Source organism: Rana temporaria, chromosome 12, assembly GCF_905171775.1.
Source record: "Rana temporaria chromosome 12, aRanTem1.1, whole genome shotgun sequence".
Lineage (NCBI taxonomy): Eukaryota > Metazoa > Chordata > Amphibia > Anura > Ranidae > Rana > Rana temporaria.
Genome location: NC_053500.1, coordinates 127,972,330 through 127,998,845, shown reverse-complemented (window position 1 = coordinate 127,998,845; position 26,516 = coordinate 127,972,330). Strand labels below are relative to the sequence as shown.

The 26,516-nt window shown below is 45.9% G+C and overlaps 2 protein-coding genes across 2 annotated transcripts in view; both read right to left on the bottom strand.

The window, feature by feature from the left end:
* The window catches only part of LOC120918819 (transient receptor potential cation channel subfamily C member 4 associated protein), a 59,969-nt gene extending 42,105 nt beyond the window's left edge, over window positions 1-17,864 (bottom strand). The window contains exons 1-4 of the mRNA XM_040330643.1: window positions 17,649-17,864; window positions 8,666-8,794; window positions 4,934-5,050; window positions 1,616-1,673 (exon numbers count right to left, since the gene is read on the bottom strand). Of these exons, the coding sequence (XP_040186577.1) occupies window positions 1,616-1,673; window positions 4,934-5,050; window positions 8,666-8,794; window positions 17,649-17,768 (424 nt within the window). The 5' untranslated portion in view covers window positions 17,769-17,864. The remainder of the gene's footprint in view (window positions 1-1,615; window positions 1,674-4,933; window positions 5,051-8,665; window positions 8,795-17,648) is intronic.
* A 4,985-nt stretch (window positions 17,865-22,849) lies between these two features.
* Window positions 22,850-26,129, bottom strand: LOC120919520 (ER degradation-enhancing alpha-mannosidase-like protein 2; the record flags this gene model as incomplete). The annotated part of the gene is given in 3 exon segments (XM_040331723.1): window positions 22,850-23,404; window positions 25,788-25,909; window positions 25,985-26,129. Coding segments are annotated over 3 exon segments (729 nt in total), but the record flags the coding sequence as incomplete, so codon positions are not given.
* Window positions 26,130-26,516: the final 387 nt, after the last annotated feature.

Here is a 26,516-nt window from a genome sequence, read left to right as displayed (position 1 = left end):
AGCCGCGCCGGTAATTGAGGCCGGATCTGTATGTGCGTTATAATCATTCGAAATTAGTTGATCGATTAAAAAAAAAAAAAACGATTAATCAAAACAGAAAAATTTTGATCAGTAACAGTCCTAAAAAATGTATAGTACTCCGGGAGATACACATCTTGGTGCCCCTTGTTCCTACTTTTTTTTACTTTTTTTTTTTTCTTACCATCTGGGCAAAACACCAGATCCTATTCAGTACCTTTATTTTTTTTATGTTTTTCAGATATGCTATGTGTTTTCTCCTGAGTGGCAACTGGCCAAAAAATGCATCGCACCCATTCAAAACAAGCATTTGGCTTTTTATACCAGCAACTTTCATGGGACACTATGCGATTTCAGATGTGTGCATCTATACATACGAATTATTTTTTTGTTATGTCATTGTTTTGTATATAAATATGTTCAATCACGTACCACATGTTAGAAGGTATGCTTGGTTTTTATGCCAATTAAACAATTTACATAATTCCTCCTACCGTGTGTCTTGTGCCTCACTCAAAGAACCAAAAAACAAACAAAAAAAAAAAAAAACAACGGCCCAGATTCAGGTAGCAATTGCGCCTGCGTAACCATAGTTACGCAGCGCAATTGCTGACTTGCGCCGGCGTAACGAGTTCTCCTGATTCAGAGAACTCGTTACGCCGACTGCAGCCTAAAATCTGCGTGGTATAACGCTCTTATGCCACGCAGATTTTAGGCTGCATTCTAGCGATGACTGCTAGGGGGCGCTCCCATTGTGATCTGTGAATAGTATGCAAATTGCATACTAACACCGATTCACAACGTTGCGCGAGCCCTGCGTACGCAAATAACGTAGTTTGCGTACGTCGGGTTTCGCGTAACGTTACACATCCTAATAGCAGGCGCAGCCAATGCTATAGGATACCCGGCGTTCCAGCGTCGCGACGTTCGAATTTTACGTCGTGTGCGTAAGTGAATCGTGAATGGCGCTGGACGCCATTCACGTTCACTTTGAAGCAAATGACGTCCTTGCGACGTCATTTGCCGCAATGCACGTCGGGAAAGGTTCCAGACGGAGCATGCGCTGTACGCTCGGCGCGGGAGCGCGCCTAATTTAAATGATTCCCGCCCCCGGCAGGATCATTTACATTGCGTGCGCTTACACCGGGCAATTTTGCCGGCGCGCCCTCGCAATTTACGGAGCTACTGCTCCGTGAATCGAGGGCAGCGCAAATTATTTGCGGGGGCGTAGGGCAAAATCGTTGCCCTGTGCCTCCGCAAATAATGCGCAAGTCGTACCTGAATCCGGGCCAACGTTATTAGCCTGTGTGTCCATTCACATAATATGTAGGTGTTTACAGGCATCTTAGAAAAGAAGCATTTACAGGCGGAATAAAAAAAAAAAAAAAAAAAAAATAATAATTTAAAAGTGATCCCCGTGGATAGCCTATTCACAACCCAATCGAACAGCCCTAAATATATAATGACCACAACTAGAAGGTTGCCTGACCCGCATGAATTCTGCCTACCTCCCTAACTGCACAGAGGATTCACAGAATTGTTGGTCTTGTATTCATGTAAATGACGAATAGGAAGTAGGGGGGTGTCATTCACTTACTTTTATGCTTCTTCCTCTGAGGGAAGAGGCTCGGCCTCATGAGGATCTCTACCAGAAGCTGCAAAGAGAGATTTCAGGTGAGTCACAGATTACAGATGCTGTGATGCATGGTTTCCTGTCCTGCAAACCACTGAGCTGTTCCAGTATAATGAATAGAACTTTACTACTGATCATGTCAGATCCTTATACATAGGTTACATATTATAGACGACCCAGGTCATAAATACCGTATTTATCGGCGTATACCGTGCACTTTTTTGCCCTGAAAATCAGGGCAAAATCATGGGTGCGCGGTATACGCCGATACCCGCTTTCCCTGCGCCGAGTTTTGAATACTGCGCCGACATATACCGAGCGCAGTACACTCGGGTATAGTCGGCCAGTCTCGGCTCCTTCCGTGCTCACGTCCTGGACATACAAGACGTGAGCTCGAGAGTTGCCGAGCCTGCCCGACAATACACGAGTGTACTACGCTCTGTATATGTCGGCGCAGTATTCAAACTGGGCGGGGGAAACGAGCGGGGAGGACGCGAGGACGCCGCACCCGACGAAGAGGACACCCGAAGCCGCAGACGGACCCGACGAAGAGGACACCCGAAGCCGCAGAAGGACGCCGGACCCGACGAGGCCGCCGATGGATGCCGAGCAAGACACCAAAACTAAGTACAAAAAAAATACTTTTTTTCCACAGGATTCGGGGCCACTTTAGGGGTGCGCGGTATACGCGGGAGCACGTTATACCGCGATAAATATGGTAGATGAAAGGACCAATGGGTGTACAACACTGATTAGTATATTTAAATTTGGTTCAACAGTGAGAACAAATACCGTAATTATGGAAGAATTCTTTTTTTATACTAGTAATAGCTGCGATCAGCAACTTTTAGCAGGACTGCGATATTGCAGGGGACTATCGGACACTAACAGTTGACATTTTGAAGGAACCAGTGACACCAATACAGCGATCAATGCAAAAAATTGCAGTCAGTGTACTAATGACACCAGCTAGGAAGGGGTTAAACTTTAGGGGCAATCAAAAGGAAATGGATGAAAGGACCAATGGATGTACAACACCGATTAGTATATTTAAATTTGGTTCAACAGTGAAAGTAACGGCCACTGTAACGGTCTGTCCTTGAATTTTTACCCATGCGTGACAGACGCTAGAAATAAACCAAAGTGTTGTACATACCTCAAATTCTGCTTCATCAAGATAGCAGTTTCATTCATAACCCAAATGATATTCAACAATGCCCTGATGTAAACAGCTCTGCTAAAGAAATAATGGCGCCCACATCAGCTAAGCTCCACCAGTTAGATTTCTCGCATTATTTGGAAAAGGAAAGTCACTGGGTGTTACAAAAACACTTTATGTCCCTTTATCTCTTCACATACTATCAGATCTGCTGATCATTTGAACATACCCGTCACTGAATGTAACCTCTGTGCAAGTAAAACATTACATCTCTCTACAAATACTAGGTCTATCCAGTTGAATTATACTTTAATTTTCAGGACAAATTGTGTACCGATTTGGTGGTAAATATCTCCCGATTAGGTTTCAAAAGAAATCCTGGTCCCTTAAAGCAGATTACACTGTACAGTGCTTGTGCCGTGTAATCTTCCCCCCTCTAAACAAGAAGGAGGGGGTGAGGTGGAGAGAGTAGTAGAGGGGAGGGGTCAGCAGCGTATGATGCAGGGATGCACTCTGACCATGGTGGTCAGGGCTCAGCAGCCCTGAAATATATATATATATATAATTTAATTCAGGGCTGCTGAGCCCTGACCATCATGGTCAGAGTGAATCCCTGCATCATACGCTGCTGACCACTCTGCACTACTCTCTCCACCTCACCCCCTCCTTCCTTCCTCTTAGCTCCCTCTCTGTGTGTCTCTCCGCAGGTCTTTGGTTGCTGTGTTGTATTGTTCGCTTTCTCCTTGCCCAAAAGTAAAGCTGAATTCACACTTCTTATTCGTATTTATATTTTTTCTTTAAGGTGTAACACATGTTAAAGTGGAGGTTCACCCAGAAATAACATTTTTTAACCTTAGATTAATGCTCATTTTGTCTAGGGGAATCGGCTAGTTTTTTTTAAATCGAAGCCGTACTTAGCGTTTTAGAGATGCATCTTCTCCGCCGCTTCCGGGTATGGGCTGCGGGACTGGGCGTTCCTATTTTGATTGACAGGCTTCCGACGGTCGCATCCATCGCGTCACGATTTTCCGAAAGTAGCCGAACGTCGGTGCGCAGGCGCAGTATAGAGCTGCATCGACGTTCGGCTTCTCGTGACGCGATGGATGCGACCGTCGGAAGCCTGTCGGAAGACTGTCAATCAAAATAGGAACGCCCAGTCCCGAAGACCATACCCGGAAGCGGCGGAGAAGATCGCTCTCTAAAACGGTAAGTACAGCTTCGATTTAAAAACAACTAGCCGATTCCCCTAGACAAAATGAGCATCAATCTAAAAGTTAAAAAAATTTAATGGGTGAACTCCCGCTTTAAGAGGATCATTCTACATAATTTTGATTTACAATATTCACTAATTATCACATCAGAGGTTTTGGAGGAACATCTCGGGGGCTATTTTTGGTTTAGATATAAACGCCCCCTGTGTATCACTGTTGACATACAAAATTTAGCCCATTGTAGGGCGCACAGGATTCCCTAATAATACATATTGAGCACCTCATTATATACCATATACTGATTACCAAATATTCAATAAAAAGGGGACCCAACCATTATTGGAGGCTCTTTTTATGAGCTAACCATACGCAGGTGCCCGACATTATAATATTTATATTATTCTAACTCTACTGGAGACACATCAATATTACATCCCAGCAGCGCCAACACCCTGAATACAGATTTCACTCATTACACTTGCCTCTCGTTAGGGGGGCCATCCAGGGGGCAACAGCTCATCTACCCAGTCCTGGCGCGGAAGTTCAATACATTTTCTGAATTCACACTTGTCTAGAGTCCGGTGTGGTTTTGGTTGAATTTTACTTGAATTCGCACCTAAACCAGACCCAAAAATCACACAAGACCCTCAGTAGAAACGGACACTGGCCATCCCGGACATGTGTGAACCGGCTCCATTAAAAGCCAGTCTGATTCACATATTATGCAAATCAGATGCAGTTAAAAACATGAGTGGAGTTATTTGTTCTAATAAATTATGGTACTTTTACTGATTCAGTGCCTTGGTACCCGTGTTCTCTTGCTAGTTTGATGGTCAGGTGTCCACAAACATTTGGTGATCTACTGCAGCAAAAAAGCATGCAATACACAGTAATTGAGAACAATAAACTTACATCAACGCCTCCAAATAAGTCAAAAGTGTAGGTGTTGGGGTATGGGAATTCAGGGTTAGACTTCTTGTCATCTGTCACAATCGCCATCGCTTCCATAGAAAGCAGAGGAGAAATTTCCTAATGGAGGGAGATGGAGAGAAAATACAGATTAGCATTTACGTCTTGCAGAACGCAGCTGGTGATCAAATCTGCGATCAGCCGAGTCTTAAAACAAAAGGGTTTCTACATAGCTGCAGAAGCAAACCAGACACATAGTTGTAGAAGAAGAGGGTCAATGATATTTTGCGAGTGCCAGTTTACATACAGACTTCACTTAAGAGGATTTATAGGGATGCAAATGTTTTTGGTATGCAAGAAAAATCAGAGGACCCAAAAATACCATAACACTTGGGGCTTATATACAGAAAAAGCAAAAATCATTCACCCCTTAAAGTGGAGTTCCAGCCACAATTTCACTTTTTAAATATAAATACCCCTGTAATACACAAGCTTAATGTATTCTAGTAAAGTTAGTCTGTAAACTAAGGTCCGTTTTGTTAGGTTGTTACAGCATTTAGACACTTTATAAAATAGAAATTGACTGGGGCCATCTTAAGTGTGGGCATCATGAAGCCAGACTGTATGACTTCCTGGATTTCAGCCTTGCAGATCTTGCACATGTTCAGTGCTGCACAAGCAGTGTCAGATCAGGTTTCAGCACCTGTGCTGTCCAAGTCTCATGATTCTTTGAGACTGGGGAGTGCACAGACTCCTGGAAAGTTACACCCACTACATTCCCAGGAGTCTGTGCGGTGTAGGTTAGGAAGCATTAAGCACCTAGGTGCAGGAAGAGGGAAGATTAACTATTCTGCCTAGCAACAACACTTTGAAGGCATCTAAAAAAAAAAAAAAATTCTTAAAGGACTAATGACATTTTTTTAAAACTACTGATGTAATGTTATATTTATAGGTGGAACTCCACTTTAAGTTACTAAAGTTATAAAAAGCGGTTGTATACCCGCAATAATTTTTTTTTTTTTACACCTGCAAGGCAAAAGGCATAATGAGCATACTAGCTCATTATAAAAATACTTACATTGGAACGTCCACGCCGAGCGAGATGTCATCTTGCCTTGGCGTGTCTTCTGGGTATCGCCGCTCCAGCGCTGTGATTGGCTGGAGCGGCGATGTCGTCACTCCCGCGCGTGCACGCGGGAGACTTCAATCCGGCAAGGTCCGGCGGCTGCCGGCCCTTTAGCCGAGGATCCCCCGCTGCGCATGCGCCGCTGCAATCAGTAGCGCATTGCGAGGGGAATATCTCCTAAACCGTATAGGTTTAAGAGATATTCTTTATACCTACAGGTAAACCTTATTAAAGGCTTACCTGTAGGTAAAAGTGGTAGTAAAGAGTTTACTACCACTTTAATTGGTGGATGACCTTGCTGCTGGGCAACCTCCCTGAGGTCTGACAGTTGCTGCTGTGCAAACTGGATGCGCCGCAAGCCAATTATACTACCTTCTGACTCCTGAGTGTGTCTGGCAGAATTAACAGAACTCTCTAGGTCTTGGCATTGCTCTTTGAAATCCTGTGTAAACTTTACACCTGGGAGACATCATGAGCCTTCAAAAAAGGTAATCGCATGGAAGAAATAGTCAAACCACGAGGGCTCTCAGGTCTGCCCATTCTAAGGCCCCTTTCACATTGGGCCTGTAGCCGCGATGGCGGTATATCGGCGCTAAAAATAGCGGCGCTATACCGCCGAGATTGCCGCGGGAATCGGCCGCTAGCGGTTCAGTATTAACCCCCGCTAACGGCCGATAAAGGGTTAATACCGCCCGCAATGCGCCTCTATAGAGGCGCATTGCGGGCGGTATTGCCGCGGTTTCCCATTGTTTTCAATGGGAAGGAGCTGTGAAGGAGCGGTATACACGCCGCTCCTCTCGCCGCTCCAAAAGATGCTGCCGACAGGAGATTTTTTTGTCTCCCGCCAGCGCATCGCCTCAGTGTCAAAGCCCTCCGGCTTTCACATTGAGGTAGCTGGGCAAGAGTTTTTCAGGCGGTATAGCAGCGCTATTTTTAGCGCTGTACCGCCTGAAAAACTCCTCAATGTGAAAGGGGCCCAACACAAAATTAGATAACACTAAGGCACGGCTTGACAAATCCCGGTCGCCAGGTTGCCATGGTGATCGCAAATTTCCTCCTGGCGCCTGGGCCATCTGCTCTTGTCTTCTAGTTGTGGGACGACACTCCCGGTCCCTGATCAGTTTCCCTGGCCATCGGGGCTGGGAAAGAGTAATGCAGTGCAATGTGCATTACATTCAGTGGAGCACAGGGTCGAGACATGCGGGGTCTCATTAACCACTTCAGCCCCAGAAGAATTGGCTGCCCAACGACCAGGCCATTTTTTTGCGATCCGGCACTGCGTCGCTTTAACTGACAATTGCGCAGTCGTGCGAAGTCGCACCCAAACAAAATTGATGCCCTTTTTTTCCCCCACAAATGGAGCTTTCTCAAGCCAAGCAATCAAATTAGCCATTTTTCTACATCTGGTGCCCTCATTCACATGGGCATGTCTATGCCTGCTCCCCAGCAACAGGCCATCTTTGCCAGCAGGGGATTACAGGTTTCCCATGCATCCACATGCAGGAAGTCTAATTCATGTCTATTGGTACGCAGCAGCTGCACGGACACATTCGCTTGTCCCAATTTGACGGCTGAGCAGGCGCGTGTTCCCCACAGACAGTATGCTTTCGGGGACCTGTCCCTGTATGGCTGTCCAAATTGTGACCAGCAGCTGCGTCCATGCAGGATCACCACACACATAAATAGGACTGCCTGCACGCGCATGTATGGAAACATGGAACATCTGTGCCTGCATGAGATGCATAGGCAGCCCTTCTCATGGATGAATGCATGAGTAAGCCCATGTGAATGAGGCCTATCGGTCACTTCGTTCCGTTGACCATAGTTCTACTTTAACCACCAAACACTAAAAACTAACAGTGTAGGAAGGACTCATATGTGCATGTAGCCGAGTACAATACTAAAATCCACGATCTCCGCTGGTAACCAGGGTAAATCCACAGTCAGCGCTGAAAAGTAAGGCAATGTCCCAAATTCCCCCCAGTAACCTGACGAAACACAGCTCTGGGAGTCAACTGACTTTTTATTCACAGGCTTCCATATTTATATAATTCCCCATGCAAGGGGTTTCCAAACAGCCAAACAGATTTAGCAGGGGTAATACAGTGAGGACCACATGGGGAACTTAACATTTTGGATAATTCTCCCATCGGGCATTGCTGCACGAGGGAACAGTCGGTTGATAGCTGGGGTCTGGGGTTATGTGTTGTGAGAGTTCGGTTTAAAACTGCCGAACACCGATTGGGCAACATAAAACGAAGTACTTAAATGCTAGAGGCTTACGGCTGCTAGCATACGAATTACCATGCCCACATAAGACCCAGCAGAATACATAGCATATAATACAGACAACCCTTTGACATGTAACGTCCAGCATTCCAGAAGTGGCTAGGTTTGCCACAGTGCATTTCATTTTTGTTCTAGGACAGGGATCCTCAAACTTCGGCCCTCCAGCTGTTGTAGAACTACACATCCCATGAGGCATTGTAACACACTGACATTCACAGACATCAATGGGCATGATGGGAATTGGAGTTCCTGAACAACTGGAGGGCCGTAGTTTGAAGACCCGTGTTCTAGGTTTTGGGACAGGAAATAAAATCCCTTACCTTCAAGATTCCCTGGCACTGGGAAAAGTCACTGTTGGGGTGACTGCCCTCATATAATTTGTGTAAAAGCAGAGGGATGCAGTTCCATTTCGCCTGTTTGTCTCGCTCCTTCAGCAGCTCCTCGGAAATCTGCAAAGAAATTAAAAAACGTAATGATTGAGTCTCCAAAAAAAAAAAATCGTTTACATTCTTTATATGTCCATATCAGTTTAACATGGAAATGTATCATCTGTAAGGGCCACCAGCATTTTCCATTACAGCTCCTAATCCGAGTCTTCTGCAGACACACACAGGTAGCAGAGAAGAGTGCAACCAAATCAGCATGGTATTATAAACCTGATGCTATAAAACGGTCTTATAAATCCTAACATAATTCACCCAAATGGCCCTGATCAAAAGTTTACATCCCCTGGAATGTTTGGCCTTGGTGCAGACACGCACAGGTTGAAATGTCAATTAACCACTTTCATACCGAGTCATTGTGAAATGACGTCAGCGGGAACCCTCCCTCCGGGTGGATGTCATATAACGTCCTGGGTAGCTAGAGGGGCGCGCACGCCCGCCGCATCGCTCGGGACCCAGTGCACGTGCCCGGCCGCAGCGATGTCCGCCGGGCACCCGCAATCACGGCAGGAACATGGATGTGTGTGTGTGTGTAAACACACAGATTCATGTCCTGTCAGGGGTGAGGAGACCGATGTGTGTTCCCAGTACAGAGGAACACACATCGGTCTCCTCTCCTTGTGAGTCCCTGCCCCACTACAGCTAGAATCCCTCCCTAGGGAACATACTAACCCCTTCCCTGCCAGTCACATTTACACAGTAATCAGTGCAGTTTTATAGCACTAATCGTTTAAATCAGCCCTCAAAAAAATCCACTCGCATTGTGCGAGTGGATTTTGAGGGCTGGAGAGAAGGGCTGCCTCAGGGGGGGGGGGGGGGGGGGGATGCGAGCACCGCCGATCAGAGGGGAAGAGAAGAGAGCCGTCGCTGGATGATCACAGCAGGGAACATCACAGCTTTCATTTCAATAGCTGTGTGTTCCCCGGCGGCGCAACGTCCTCTTTTTCCGGGACTTTGTTTGACAGATCACCGTCCAATCCTAGGACAGGTGACATGTATCAAAGATCCCGGGACAAGAGGAGGGGCTTATGTGACGGCGCGCCGCAGGGGAACACACAGCTATTGAAATGAAAGCTGTGATGTTCCCTGCTGTGATCATCCAACGACGGCTCTCTTCTCAGGCTGCACTATGGGGCACACACACAGGCTGCATTGCTGGACACGGGCAGGCGGCATTGGTGGGCACGGATAAAGTGGTTATTATTATAACTTAATTCTGCATAAAACAGAATTAAGTTATTCAAAACAAAACATAAAAGTAGTGTCATTTCATGAGATAATTTATGAGGACGGGGCAGGGTAGGGGTTAGGCGGGCAACTGGTGGCGAGTAACCCTTGAGGCCTGGCTAGCAGCTCAGGACTTGAAATTTTGAGCCCTGGTATAAATGGTCCCAAAAACGTGTCAAAAGTGTCCAATATGTCCTGCCGCAATGTCACGGTCACAATAAAAAAAAAAAATATATTATATCGCAGATCGCCACCATTACCAGTAAAAAAAATAAATGCCATAAAACGACCCCTATTTTGCAGACGCTACAAGTTTTGCGCAAAACAATGAATACACGCTTATTGCGATTTTATTTTACCAAAAATATGTAAAAGAACACGTATCGGTCTAAATTGAGGATTTTTTTTTTTTAATTAACTGATATTTATTACATCAAAAAGTAAAAAAAATATTGTTTTTTTTCAAAATTTACGCTCTTTTGTTTATAGCGCAAAAAATAAAAACTGCAGAGGTGATCAAATACCACCAAACGAAAGCTCTATTTGTGGGAAAAAAAAAACCACAAAGATTTAATTTGGGTACAGTTGCATGACCGCGCAATTGTCATTCAGAGTGCAAAGTGCTGAAAACAAAAAATTGGTCTGGGCAGGAAGGGGGTTAAAGCCTTGCATTACTGTGTGGAGTTACAGACAGAAGAACAGGAAGTGAGGATTTCTCAGAAGAAAAAAAAAAGACATTAAAAAGCAAAATGGAAGGATGAGGTAAGCGAAGGAGGACTGCACTAAGGTAAAGGAAGCTATTTAGGGGAAAAAAATAAAATAAAAAAATTGTACCTTTACAACCCCTTTAAGGTGAAAAAGCATTTGACGATGACGGCCCCCCCCAGCCCCCTGTTTTACTTACCTGAGCCCTGGGAAGTTCTGCGTCGAACGCGCTGGATCTTTGCCCAAGGTTCTTGGCTCTTCATTGAATAGATGTATGGGCATCACAGCCATTGGCTCCCGCTGCTGTAAATCAAATCCAATAACCTGGGCTGGGTCCTGCACTCGGCAGCTATGGACTTCAAATGCAGGACTCGTGAGCGCCCCCCGCAAGGTACCTCCCCCCCCTTTGGGAGAGCGCTTCCCAGAGGGGGTTATCTGAGGCAGGGGACCCCAGAAAACGCAGTTCGGGGCCACTCTATGCAAAACGAGCTGCACAGTGGAGGCAAATATGACATGTTTGTTTTTTTTATTAAAATCAAACCTATGTTATCATTTTAAGGTTAGGGGTTGATTATCATTTATGTATTATTACATACCAATTTATGATGATTTTTTGTGTGTATTTATTTTTTTCCCCACATATTATTGCTATTTTATGTTCTACAATTTTGAGTTTAAACAGAAAAAAAATTCAATAAAAAAAAAAAAAAAAAAAAAAAAAAAATAGTACGAATGGTGCGTTTCAATAGGAATAAAAAAAAAAATGCTCAAGTATGCCCGCTACAAAAAAAAAAAAAAAAATAGTACGAATGGTGCGTTTCAATAGGAATAAAAAAAAAATGCTCAAGTATGCCCGCTACAAAAAAAAAAAAAAAAAAAAAAAAAAAAAAGAAGAAGGGGGTCCAGAACTTTGAGCTTCAGGCGATTTGAACCACCTCCATAGAGCATTGTTTTTTTTTTTCTCCTCCAGCATTTTGAAGCTTCGAGCCTCAAGCTACAAAACGCTGGGGTGTGAATGGCCTTAGGGCTTTAGAGGGAGATAAGAAAACACTACAGATAGAGGTGCCCAGGTCAAAATTTCATAGATCGGGTTTACATCCACTTTAAAAATAAAAGGAGATTTGGGGTCTTTTGGACCTTAGATCTTTCCACAAAGAGGACCTGTCATCCCTATTTCTATCACAAGGGATGTTTACATTAGGAATAAAAAAGTGATATATAAAAAAGAAAAAGAAGAAAAAGAAAAAAAAAAAAAAAGACAATGTTTAGGCGCTCCATCCCTCCTTCGCAGAAGTGAACACATATGTAAATGGCGTTCGCACCACACGTGAGAACAAGAGCAATAATTCTAGCGCTGGACCTCCTCTAACTCCAAACTGGTAAACTGTAGAGCGGTCTACAGAGATTTTTTAAGAACCATAGTTCCATTTTAAAGCATGACATGTTAAAGCATCCATTTACACAGCGTAACAGCTTTTCTTTTTTTTTTTTTACATAAAAGTTTGGGTGTAGAGATATAGAGAGGGAAAAAAAAAAATGCAATGATTGCAATTTCCTAAGGCAGTGATGGGGAACCTTGGCACCCCAAATGTTTTGGAACTACATTTCCCATCATGCTCATGCACTCTGCAGTGTAGGTGAGCATCATGGGAAATGTAGTTCCAACACATCTGGGGTGCCAAGGTTCATCACTGTCCTAGGGTCTCTGCTTAAATATAAAAATTTAACTCATAAATAAAAAATAATATATGTAATCGTGTTTGAAAACCTGCTGTGCAATACTGCAACGATCAACATTTTATTCCCTAGGGTATCTGCTAAAAAACGAAACAAAAAAAATGTTTTGGGGTTATAAGTAGAGTTGAGCGAACCCGAACTGTAAAGTTCGGGTTCGGTACGGACTTTGGGTTTTTCCCGAACCCGAATAATTGCTGAAAGTTCGGGTCTGGGGAAAAAAAAAATGCGCGGAGGTCCCCCCAATTTCAATAACCAGACCCTTTAGGTTTGGTATGGATATTAAGGGGAATTCCCCCTAAATATCCATAACCAGACCAGTTATCCGAGCATGTTGACCTGGCCGGCCGCAGAAAAGAGGGGGGGGGGGGGGAACAGAGTGCAGCCCCCCCCCTCTCCTGAACCGCACCAGGCCACATGCCCTCAACCACCGGGCAAGGGTTGTGGGGATGAGACCCTTGTCCCTATCAACATGGGGACAAGGTGCTTTGGGGGGCACCCCAAAGCACCCTCCCAATGTTGAGGGCATGTGGCCTGGTGCGGTTCAGGAGAGGGGGGGGCGCACTCTGTCCCCCCCTCTCTTCTGCGGCCGGCCAGGTCAACGTGCTCGGATAAAGGGTCTGGTTATGGATATTTAGGGGGAACCCCACGTCATTTTTTTTAAATTGACGGCGGGGTTCCCCTTAATATCCATACCAGACCTAAAGGGTCTGGTTATTGAATTTGGGGGGACCTCCGCGCATTCATTTTATTTTTTTTACTAAAAGTCCGTGCCCCATTGACTTCAATGGGGTTCGGGTTGCCGAACCCGAACTTTTTTTTTAAAGTTCGGGTTCGGGTCCGAACCCAAACATCCAGGTGTCCGCTCAACTCTAGTTATAAGCAATTAGAAAGAAATCTAGAATTTTTTTTTAATAAATACTGGATTTAAACTTATAAATAAAAAAAGTGCCAGAAAAGGCCTGGTCTTCAAGGAGGTTAAAGGGGTGTTCCAGCCTTTTTTTAGGTTTATTAAAAGTCAACAGCTACAAAAAGTGTAGCTGCTGGCTTTTAATAAACAGACACTTACCTGCTCCACGGTTCCAGAAACGCGCCGGCCGGGGCTCCGCTCCTCGACGGCGTCTTTATTCCAAGTGTGGGCACCCGGCAGTGACAGCTTTCGGCTTCACGGCCGGGCACCGACTGCGCATGCGCGAGCGGCACTGCGCATGCGCGAGCGGCGCCGTCCGATTGGATAGGCGCTCGCCTACAGGGAGGGACTGCAAGAAGGCGATTAAGCTAATCGCCTTTCCAGCCTCTCGGCGGAAGGAGGAAGTGGGACAGGAAGTCCCCCTTCTCCTGAAGCCCCCACTCCCCCCCCAAAAAAATTACATGCCAAATGTGGCATGTAAGGGGGCGAGGAGTGGGTTAAGCGGAAGTTCCACTTTTAGGTGGAACTCCTCTTTAAAGAACAACTTGGTATAAACTCCAGCTGCCTGTGTCACCATTGGTTATACCAAAGACTGTATGATTTTGATAAGCAGATTGCACTGGAGATGATCGTTTTTTACCACCAGATTTGTGGCAGGGTTCTGTAGAGGGAGGAACCAATCATCTCTCAGGTTGCTGTCCTGGAAGATGATTGGAGGAAACCTTGGATACCCCAGTACCTGGGAGTGACAGGATTTTAGATCAATGACAGGCTGCAGCTGTTGGCTGATAACATGGGCACAGGACAGATGTGCGCCCCTGGGTGACGGTCCCGGACACAGGACAGATGTGCGCCCCTGGGTGAGGGTCCCGGACACAGGACAGATGTGCGCCCCTGGGCGAGGGTCCTGGACAGATGTGCGCCCCTGGGCGAGGGTCCTGGACAGATGTGCGCCCCTGGGCGAGGGTCCCGGACACAGGACAGATGTGCGCCCCTGGGCGAGGGTCCTGGACAGATGTGCACCCCTGGGCGAGGGTCCTGGACACAGGACAGATGTGCAGTTACAGCCGCAGCTTGTCATTTGTACAGGAGAATGAACACAAAACACCAATCACTCCACTGCGCAGACATGTGCACTTCTATAGACAGTGAATAGCCCACAGACAGACCCTGATATAGATAGTAAAATGTAAAAGTGAGTGAAGAAGAAGAAGAATGGGATCTATAGAGAATATAAACATGAGTCAGGCTGGGAGCACACAGGAGGAGTTCTATACTGGGGGGGGGGGGGGGATCACCCCCGTCCAATCACAGCACACAGGAGTTCTATGGTACGGGGGATCACCCCCCGTCCAATCACAGCACACAGGAGGAATTCTATGGTACGGGGGATCATCACCCGTCCAATCACAGCACACAGGAGGAGTTCTATGCTACAGGGGATCACCCCCCGTCCCATCACAGCACACACTAGGACAGGGATCGACAAATCCCGGGCGCCAGGTCGCCATGGCGACTAGAAATAGTGTCCTGGCGACTTGGCTTGGAAGGTGGGCAAAAAAAATAAAAAATACAATTTTGTGAGCTGGCGCCATCTGGTGGTGGCCGTTGGTATTACAAGTTAAGCATTACAAGTTAAAGCGGAGGTTCACCCTCAAAATGAACTTTCCAGCATCCTTAAAGCGGAAGTAAACCCATCAATTTAAACAGTTTGAAAAAGCAGTTACATTCCCGGCATGCCAGGAATGCCAACTGTCACATTGGTTGTGCTCTCAACCAAAAGATGTGTAGTGTGGGGGGGGGGGAGGGAGAGAAAGAGGGGGGGGTTGTGTAGGGGGAGAAAGAAAGAGGGAGGGGTAATGTAGGGGGGAGAGAAAGAGGGAGGGGTTGTGTAGTGTAGAGGGAGAGAAAGAGGGAGGGGTAATGTAGGGGGGAGAGAAAGAGGGAGGGGTAATGTAGTGTAGAGGGAGAGAAAGAGGGAGGGGTTGTGTAGTGTAGAGGGAGAGAAAGAGGGAGGGGTAATGTAGGGGGGAGAGAAAGAGGGAGGGGTAATGTAGTGTAGAGGGAGAGAAAGAGGGAGGGGTAATGTAGTGTAGAGGGAGAGAAAGAGGGAGGGGTAATGTAGGGGGGAGAGAAAGAGGGAGGGGTTGTGTAGTGTAGAGGGAGAGGGAGGGGTTGTGTAGTGTAGGGGGAGAAAGAAAGAGGGAGGGGTAATGTAGGGGGGAGAGAAAGAGGGAGGGGTAATGTAGTGTAGAGGGAGAGAAAGAGGGAGGGGTTGTGTAGTGTAGAGGGAGAGAAAGAGGGAGGGGTAATGTAGGGGGGAGAGAAAGAGGGAGGGGTAATGTAGTGTAGAGGGAGAGAAAGAGGGAGGGGTTGCGTAGTGTAGAGGGAGAGAAAGAGGGAGGGGTTGTGTAGGGGGATGAAAGAAAGAGGGGTTGTGTAGTGTACGGGGGGAAAAAAAGAAAGAGGGGTTGTGAGGGGGGGGGGGGAGAAAAAGAGGGAGGGGTTGCGTAGTGTAGAGGGAGCGGGGGGAGAAAGAAAGAGGGGTTGTGTAGTGTAGGGGTGGGGGGGAGAAAGAAAGAGGGGTTGTGTAGTATAGAGGGAGGGGGGAGAGAAAAAGGGAGGGGGTTGCGTAGTATAAGGGGAGGGGTTGTGTAGTATGGGGTGATAAAGGTCTGAGCCCCCCATAGTACACAGTGGGGTGATGGGTGTATATGATGTACAGACAAGATGTGATCAGTGTCTCCTGTACACATCTCTCTCTACATGATACACACATACACATATTATACACACACACACACACACACTATACATACAGAACACACATATTATACACACACACACACACACACACACTATACATACAGAACACACATATTATACACACACACACACACTATACATACAGAACACACATATTATACACACACACACACACTATACATACAGAACACACATATTATACACACACACACACTATACATACAGAACACACATATTATACATACAGAACACACATATTATACACACACACACTATACACACACACACTATACATACAGAACACACACTATACATACAGAACACACATATTATACACACACACATATTATACATACAGAACACACATATTATACATACAGAACACACATATTATACATACAGAACACACATATTATACATACAGAACACACATATTATACATACAGAACACACATATTATACATACAGAACACACATATTATACATACAGAACACACATATTATACACACACACACACATATATATTTTATACACACACACACACACACATATATATATATATATATTCTATACACACACACACACACACACACATATATTTTATATACACACATACACACATATTTTATACAGAACACAACACACATATTACACACACACACACACACTCTATATATATATATATTTTATACACACACACACACACACACACACACACACACACACATTTTATACAGACACACACACACATATTATACACATATATATATATATATATATATATATATATATATATATATATATATATATATATATATATACATATATATATATATTTTATACACACACACACACACACACACACACACACACACACACACATTTTATACAGACACACACACACACACACATACACACATATATATATATATATTTTATACACACACACACATACAGAACACACATACACACACACATATATATTTTATACACACACACACACACACATATATATATATTCTATACACACACACACACACACACACACAACACACATATTATATACACACACACATATATATTTTATATACACACATACACACACACACATATTTTATACAGAACACAACACACATATTATACACACACACACACACACACACACATATTTTATACAGAACACAACACACATATTATACACACACACACACACACACACACACACACACACACACACACATATATATATATATATATATATATATATATATATATTTTATACACACACACACACACATACACACATATATATATATATTTTATACACACACACACACACATACAGAACACACATACACACACATATATATATTTTATATACACACATACATAACACACAGTAGGGAGATGACAGGACCGGTGAAGTCCCCTCCCCCTCTCTCTCTGTAGTACTCGGACTTGCACTAGGCCCCCCCGCCCTCCTCCTCTTCTGACACCGGGCCCCTCCCTGCCTTCACCTGGGTTCCTCTGGTCAGGCCGTAGCCGGTGGTCTGAGCTCTCCGTATCCGGCTCACTATGTTCTCCCCCCGGCGGTGTGCCCGGCCCGGCCGAGTTATCGCGGCCCCCGCAGCGGCCATGGATCCGTCCGCCACCCAACAAACAGCGACAGTTCAGCGGACACAGCGCCCCCACACGGCCCAGCGCGATACTCAAACGGCCTGAGAGCGGGGCATGCCGGGAAATAGAGTCCCGGAACTGAGTAGGGGCACGTAAAGGACGCAGAGGAGGGGCGGAAGTAGCGCGATGTGCATGTTGGACAGAGGAGGGGGCGGGGTGTTATGTCTTCAGGGATGTCAATGAAAATCATGGGGGGTCCTCCCTTCTCCCACTGTGCTCCTGGTTTGTCCTATTAGCTCCCTGTGTCCTGGGCTCCATCCTGACCAATCATGGGAATCTTTGCCCTACCAGAGCTCTCTGCTTCCTACCTTTGCCGGGGGTCCCCCACAGCAGTGTTGCCAACCATCCATATTTTTACGGACAGTTCGTAAAAACGGGCACTTTATTCCCCCGTTCGTAAATGTCCGTGGTTGCGGAAATGTTTCAGTAAAAATGGCCGAGATCGGTTCGGCTTGGAACTGCGCATTGGAGGAAGGGGGTGATGGTGGCTGCAGTGGCACCACAGAGGGGGATGGAGGCAGGGGGCAATGGAGGCAGAGGGTGTTGGTGGCATGGGGAGATTGGAGGCAGGGGGTGTTAGTGGCAGGGGGAGATTGGAGGCAGGGGGTGTTAGTGGCAGGGGGTGATTGGAGGCAGGGGGTGTTAGTGGCAGCGGGAGATTGGAGGCAGGGGGTGTTAGTGGCAGGGGGTGTTAGTGGCAGGGGGAGATTGGAGGCAGGGGGTGTTAGTGGCAGGGGGTGATTGGAGGCAGGGGGTGTTAGTGGCAGCGGGAGATTGGAGGCAGGGGGTGTTAGTGGCAGGGGGAGATTGGAGGCAGGGGGTGTTAGTGGCAGGGGGAGATTGGAGGCAGGGGGTGTTAGTGGCAGGGGGTGATTGGAGGCAGGGGGTGTTAGTGGCAGCGGGAGATTGGAGGCAGGGGGTGTTAGTGGCAGGGGGTGATTGGAGGCAGGGGGTGGCACCACAGAGGGGGATGGAGGCAGAGGGTGTTGGTGGCATTGGGAGGTTGGAGGCAGGGGGTGTTAGTGGCAGCGGGTGTTAGTGGCAGGGGGTGATTGGAGACAGGGGCTGTTAGTGGCAGGGGGAGATTGGAGGCAGGGGGAGATTGGAGGCAGGGGGTGATTGAAGGCAGGGGGTGTTGGTGGCACCGCAGAGGGGGATGGTGGCACCGCAGTGGGTGGGGGATGGAGACAGGGGTTGTTGGTGGCACCGCAGGGGGTGATTGGAGGCAGGGGGCCTGGGGGAGATTGGAGGCAGGGGGAGATTGTGGCACCACAGAGTGGGGTGAAGGCAGGGGGTGTTGGTGGCAGAGGGGGATGGAGGCAGGGGGTGATGTGACTGAATAATTTGCCATTATATCGAAAATAACAAAAATATGTTTTTTTACCTTAATATCTACCTTAAATCACATTGCTATTTGCCTAGCGTACTTGTTTGTAGCCTAAAAACTGAAATTTGCACATACAAATGTAATTTAGTAACTTTTGTGAAATGCCAGTAAAAATGTGGCTGCGCCAATAAATTTCAGGTGTTGTGCCAGTAAATTTCAATCTGGTAGGTTGGCAACACTGCCCCACAGGAGATCATGGGGTCCCCTTTGCTGGGTCCAGAATGAGAGAATTAGTTGCAATATTTATGTCACATGATGTCATGATTTGCTAGAAAATTACTTTTAATCCCCAAACATACTTTTTTTTTTTTTTTTTTAGCAGAGACCCTAGAGAATACATTGGTGGGTTGTGCAATTTTTATGTCACATGGTATTTGCGCAAGCAGTTTTTGTGATTTTTTTTTATTTACTTTTTACAATTATAATCCAAAAAAATACAATACATAACTCAATTTTTTTGTACAATATAAAAAATGATGTCATGCCGAGTAAACAGATACCAAACATGTCACACTTTAAAATTGCGCTCAACAGCAACAAGCGACGTAAAAAAAAGCCGGAACTCCGCTTTAAAGCATTGCCTATGGATTGTAAAAATCCATAGGCAATGCTTTAAAGTGGAGTTCCGGCTTTTTTTTATGTTTATTAAAAGTCAGCAGCTACAAAAAGCATAGCTGCTGGCTTTTAATAAACAGACACTTACCTGCTCCACTGTCCAGCGACGCGACGCCCGGAGCTCCGCTCCTCTCCGCCGGCGCCTCCATTCTAACTGTGGGCACCCGGCCATGACGGCTTTCGGCTTCACGGCCGGGCACTCACTGCGCATGCGCGAGCGCCGCTGCACTACCTGAGTGGACAGGCGATCGCCTGGGACTTGTCGTGTGTCCTGGGTGATCGCCTACAGGGAGGGGCCGCCGTAGGCGATATGACGTATCGCCCAAGCGATCCCTGGGCGGAAGGAGGAAGTCCCACTTCTACTGAAGCCCCCACCCCCCCCCCCCCCTAAAAAAAATGACATGCCAAATGTGGCAAATGTCCCTTGTGACAGCAATAGGCACATGACAGGTATTGTTATGGAGGGATCTGGAGTCTATAAGACCCCCAAAATCCCTCCCTTGCGCTTGAAAGTATTCAAAGTGCCAAGATCAGCGTTTTTTTAATACTTTTGATTTTTTAAAACTGGTGCCTTTAAGATTCCCGTAAATCGGAAGTGATGTCATGACGTTGCTTCCGAGCTATTACATCCCAGACCCAATCAAACCCCGATCCCAGCGGACATGCCAGCTGGTCGTTCTGGTCTCCCGGTGGAACTAGAGAGCCCAGTCGAGCGAGGGGGGCATTCACTCCCACTGCTTGTGATAACAATCGAGCGGCTACATGATCATCAGTAGCTTCTGTAGACATCATATTCATGACGAAACGCGACAAGCTGGGACGCTCAGTGTGTCACGTTGAGCTTAGGTGTAACGCACGCTGACACGTAGGCGGTTTTGCTATCACTGCTAGCGCGGATGCCTGCACGGGACATAATTTTTTGTTTTTTGTATGCCAAACCTCACACAAGGGTTTTAATAAACGACCATAACTTATTTTATGCTATGAGGAGTTCATTCTCCGTTTTTACTTTATATCCTGCCTGTTAAGAAATCCTATCTTTGGAACCACTGTCCGTCGTATGGAGGGGACGTGGAAAGCCGGCTGGTGGATACATCTTGGCTACATCTTTACCTTTTTTGTTACAGGTGCTCCTGGACGACGTCAAATATGACAAAACGCGTATGGAGGAGGGACGCGCTGACGTCACTGCTATTCTTGTGCTCGGGATAGACAAGTTTTTGTGTGTGTGTTGGTCTCGCATACAAATTCAGATGTTTTTACGCTACAATCTTGTAAGTGTAACTTGTATTTTTTAAGTTCAGTAAAGCTTTAAGGATTTTGCATTATGTGGAGTCTTCTTTATTTTGGGGCACCTCTATGATCACCGTATGAGGAGGATTGATGTCCCCTGCTTAGACGACTGACTGGATTTAAAGGCTCTGGCTGGGTATGGAGCCACAGGCATTTTTTTGACCTTTTGTAATGAGAGGTCTATCTGATCTGGGAAGCGACCCCTTTTTCATCCATTGGTGGTGGTGTCAATTCACATGATCACTTTTCAAAGGTGTTGGATGGTGGTGAAGAGCCATCGGAATCACTGAGCATTTTTCACTGAAACATTTATGTTACTGGACTCTTTATTGGATAATTCATTTTATTTAAATTAGCTAATGGATCACTCAGCTATTTGATCAATCTTCACTGGATCACTATATCTTTGTTATTTATGTTTTGTATATATATATATATATATATATATATATATATATATATATAAATGTATGGTCCAAATATTGTTTACATATGCATGCAGGCGCTACATTTATGTTTGCATTTGCACGGATGGACGGGGGTGCTTGAAGATTTTTTTCATTTATTTAAATGTATTTTTTTACCTTTTTTTTTTTCATTTAAAGTGATTGTAAAGCTTTGTGTTTTTTTTTTTTTTTTTTTTTTTAACAAACATGTCATACTTGCCTCCACTGTGCAGCTTGTTTTGCACAGAGTGGCCATGATCCGTGACTTCTGGGGTCCATTCCCACATAAGATAACCCCCTAGGAGAAGAGTTTGGGGAGCAGCAGGAGGTAAGAATTGTTCTAGGAGGGGAAATCTTGGTAGATCTGCTAGGAGTGGTGATTTGGGGAGGGGGATTTGTGTTGAGAGGAGGGATGGGGAAAAAGGATTTGTCCTTGGAGGGGCATATGGGGAGTTTGTACTAGAAAAGGTAATATGGTAGGGGGGGGGGGGGGAGTATTTGTGCTAGGAGGGGAACTTTTTTTTGGGAGGGGGATTTGTGCTAGTAGGCATGTTTGGGGGGCATTTGTGCTAGGAGGGGAAATTTGGAGGGTGGAGGATTGGGGAAGGAATTTGTGCTGGGGGGGATTTGAAATTGGGGGGTGGCTTTGTCCTTCGGAGGGGAAATTTTAGGGGTAGAGTATTTGTGCTAGGAAGGTGGCACGTTTTTTTTTTGGGGGGGGGGGGGGTGTCCTGGGAGCATATGCAGAATGAGAGGATTTGAGCTAGGGGGGAAGTGGGAGAAAGATTTGTGCTTGGAGGGATTTCAGCAGGGGGGGGGGGGTTGGACATGAACTGGAAGGAGGGAGAACTTATACTTAGGGGGTAAGCATGCAGATTAGTGCTCAATTTTTTTTTGGGGGGGGGGGGGTTCTGTGACATAATGCACATAGATCTTGGGAGCGGGGTGCGCAATTTGGCATGTTCGCCCTGGGCTCCAGATGACCTTGTCCCGGCACTGCCCATGATGCTCATGCACTCTGCAGTGTAGTTGAGCATCATGGGAAATGTAGTTCCAAAACATCTGGAGTGCCAAGGTTCCCCATCACTGGTCTAGTGTGACAGTCACCAGCTCTCTGCTCATGGAGCTCTAAGCACCAAGCGATCAGCAGTGTTTGATCATTCGGTTCTCAGTCTTCGAGCTTGCGGGGCTGCATCCATTTAGGCAAGTATAATTTTGAAAAAAACAAACTCCGAACTTCTCTTTTAAGATTTTATTGTAAAAAAATAAATCCCAACCGAGGTAAAACAAAACAAAATAATAATAATGATAATCTTTTATGTACACAGGAAAGATGGCAAGATTAGTAAAACTATTAACACCTTTTTTATTATTTTGGTTCATCTATCCAGAATTAGTCTAGAAACACTTGTCCTAGGACTGAGAGTTTTGAGGTGAACGGTTGGCTGGGGCAGCGGAGGAGTGATCTGCGTCTGGTTTTTGTACGGTTTTGTGAGCCGATAGAATAGAAGTTTGGATAATTCTGATCCTTGGTGGCTTCCTTTCTGATCTTTTCTGTCCTTTTCTTCCCAGAGAAGAATTCCTTCACCAGGTCTTCCATCTCCCACCTTTCTGCATTGTCCCTCTTACAGCAGTTCAGCGCCGCTGGGTCTATGGGGTGAGCTTCTGTATTAAAGACATAGCCTCCGGCCCCCACCACACATTCCCCATAGGGGGTCACCACCAAGTCAAATTCAGAGCCGTCGTCGTGAATAAAGTTATCTGGATCAAACAGAAGGTAGAGGTATTTTATGGTCTCTGCCAGGAAGAAAGACTCCATGCGGTTGTCCAGCTTGTGATCTCGGACATCTTTAACCTAAAACAAAATCAAAATGCAAACTTAAAGGGGAACTGTGGGCAAAAAAAAAAGTCATGATGCAATCTATCACGAGCATTAACCACTTCGCATCCAGGCCAATTCTGACACTTCGCTCCTACATGTAAAAAATCATCATTTATTGTGAAAGATGAAGTTACGCCGAAAAAATAGATACCCAACATGTCACGCTTCAAAATTGCACACGCAAGTGGAATGGTGCCAAACTTCGATACTTAAAAATCCCCATAGGCAACGCTTTATTTATTTTTTACTGGTTACATGTTTTGGGTTACAGAGGAGGTCTAGGGCTAGAATTATTGCTCTCGCTCTAACGTTTGCGGCGACACCTCACATGTGTGGTTTGAACACCGTTTTCATATGTGGGCGGGACTTACATATGCGTTCGCTTCTGCGTTTGGGGACAGGGAAACTTAAAAAAAAAAAATGTTTATTGTTAAATGTTACTTAACCACTTCCTGCCCGGTCACTAGACAATTGACGTCAGGTTCTGTAATCCTGACTGGACATCTATTGACGCAAGGATAACATGCCGACGCGCAGCGCGGCGATCGGTGTTGCGGGGTGTCAGTCTGACACCCTGCATCTCCGATCTCGGTAAAGAGCCTCCAGCGGAGGCTCTTTACCACGTGATCAGCCATGTCCAATCACGGCTGATCTTGGTGTAAACAGGAAGAGCCATTGATCGGCTCTTCCTCACTCGCGTCTGACAGACGCGAGTAGAGGAGAGCCGATCGGCGGCTCTCCTGACAGGGGGGGGTATACACTGATTGTTTATCAGCGTAGCCCCCCCCCCCCGCGGATGCCCACACTGGACCACCAGGGAAGCCACCAGGACCACCAGTGAAGGGGGCAACGTGGATGGTCAGGTATGTACCACATGTTAAAAAAATATTTGCAATAGATGCCAATCAGTGCCCACAAATGGGCACTGACTGGCAACATGGGCACAACATAGGAAACATTTAAAAAAGTGATGCCCAGCAATGCGGCCATCAGTGCCACCCCTCAGTGACCACCTATCAGTGCCCATCTGTGCCACCCATAAGTACCCATCAGTGCCGCCTATGAGTGCCCATTAGTGCCACCTATCAGTGATCATCAGTGCCACCTCATTGGTGCCACCTTATCGGTGCCCATCAGTGTCACCATATCGGTGCCCATAATTGAAGAAGAAAATGTACTTATTTACAAAAAAATTAAACTGAAAAAAACAAAACTTGGGTACAGTGTAGCATGACCGCGCAATTGTCATTCATATGACGACAGCGCTGAAAGATGAAAATTGGCCTGGGCAGAAAGGTGCGTAAGTGCCTGGTATGGAAGTGGTTAAAAAAATATATATTTTGACACTTTTTAAAACAAAATAAAAAATTTGGATCACTTTTACTCCTATTACAAGGAACATAAACATCCCTTGTAATAGGAATATGACATGACAGGTCCTCTTTACAGTGAGATAAGGGGTCAATAAGACCCCCACATCTCACCTCTAGGCTGGGAAGCCAAAAAAAAAAAAAACGATCAGCGCTTCCCAGCCGAGGTGGCACCGTTTTTTGAATGCAGAGGCCGGGCTCTGCATTCAAAAAACGGTGCCACCTCGGCTGGGAAGCGCTGATCGTTTTTTTTTTTTTTGGCTTCCCAGCCTAGAGGTGAGATGTGGGGGTCTTATTGACCCCTTATCTCACTGCATGTATGTATTCACAAAGCACTTGCGTCCTAAGTTACGGCGCCGTAGCGTAAATGGCCCGGCGTAACCCCGCCTAATTCAAAATAGGCAGGTAGGGGGCGTGTTGTATGGTAATGAATTGACGATTACCATACATGTAAATGAAGCGCCGATCGTACGGCTCATGCGCGCGCATGCTTAGTATCACGTCGCAAATACGGCTTGCTTTCGATGTGAACGTAACTTACGCCCAGCCCCATTCACGGACGACTTACGCAAACAACGTAAAAATTTAAAAAATTAGACGCGGGTCCGACGTCCATATGCAACATTGGCTGCGCCATCTTTTTGGTGGAATAACTTTAGGCCTGAAAGCCCCTTACGTAAATGGCGTATCTTTACTGCGATGGCCGGGCGTACGTTCGTGAATAGGCGTATCTAGCTGATTTACATATTCTAGGCGTAAATCAGCGTAGACGCCCCTAGCGGCCAGCGTAAATAGACAGCTAAGATACGACGGCGTAGGAAACTTACGCCGGTCGTATCTTAGTTTGAGCATACGCTTAAATATACGACGGCGCGGATTCGGAGTTACAACGGCGTATCTACTGATACGCCCGTCGTAACTTTCCTGAATCCGGCTATATGAGTTTTTTTCACACATTTATACAGAGCACCCATAGGGAAACTTACAGTAGCATATCCACAGTAAACTTTGCTTATCTTCTCGATGGATTCTATCGCATCTCTGCCCAGCTCTAGCAGCACAGGATCCTTTGTAGCTCTGTACAGATACATTGCACTCTCAATCAGCTCTGTAAGATACAAGTATTAGAACTCAGCATCACACCTTTCTGTATGAACCGCTCCATAATAATGCTGAGGAATACCTGGCCGCAGAGGGTAGCCTTCCCTTTTGTCCACAGTAAATCCTTGAGGAATGTTGTAGAATTCCGGTAATCCACCAAACTGTTTCCATACAGTGTAATAGTTGTGGAAGGTCTTCATGGCATTTCCAATATCTCCTATCAGACTCTGGAGAGCAAAATAAAACAGTTAAAGAAAAACTGCAGTTTGCTCACATAATTTGTAATAAAAACATCTTTGCCATTCTGAAGCTTCCCTCCATCCATTTTGCATATTATTTTATATATACTGTGATTCTGTACTTGCCAAATATGCTGCAGAAATCTCCCTCCACCGAGTCTGGCTGCAACTATTTAAACTGTGGTGTGGGCAGCTGAAGCTGGATTTACACAGAGGCACACATCCAGCTCTGCAGCTTTCATTGGCCCTCTAAGCCCCCCCCCCCCCTCCCTTCCTGGCAAACTCTCACCAGAGTGAGAGAGAGAGAGCGCGCGCTGTGCATGAGGTCATAAGCCTAGGCCAGTGATGGCGAACCTTGACACTCCAGATGTTTTG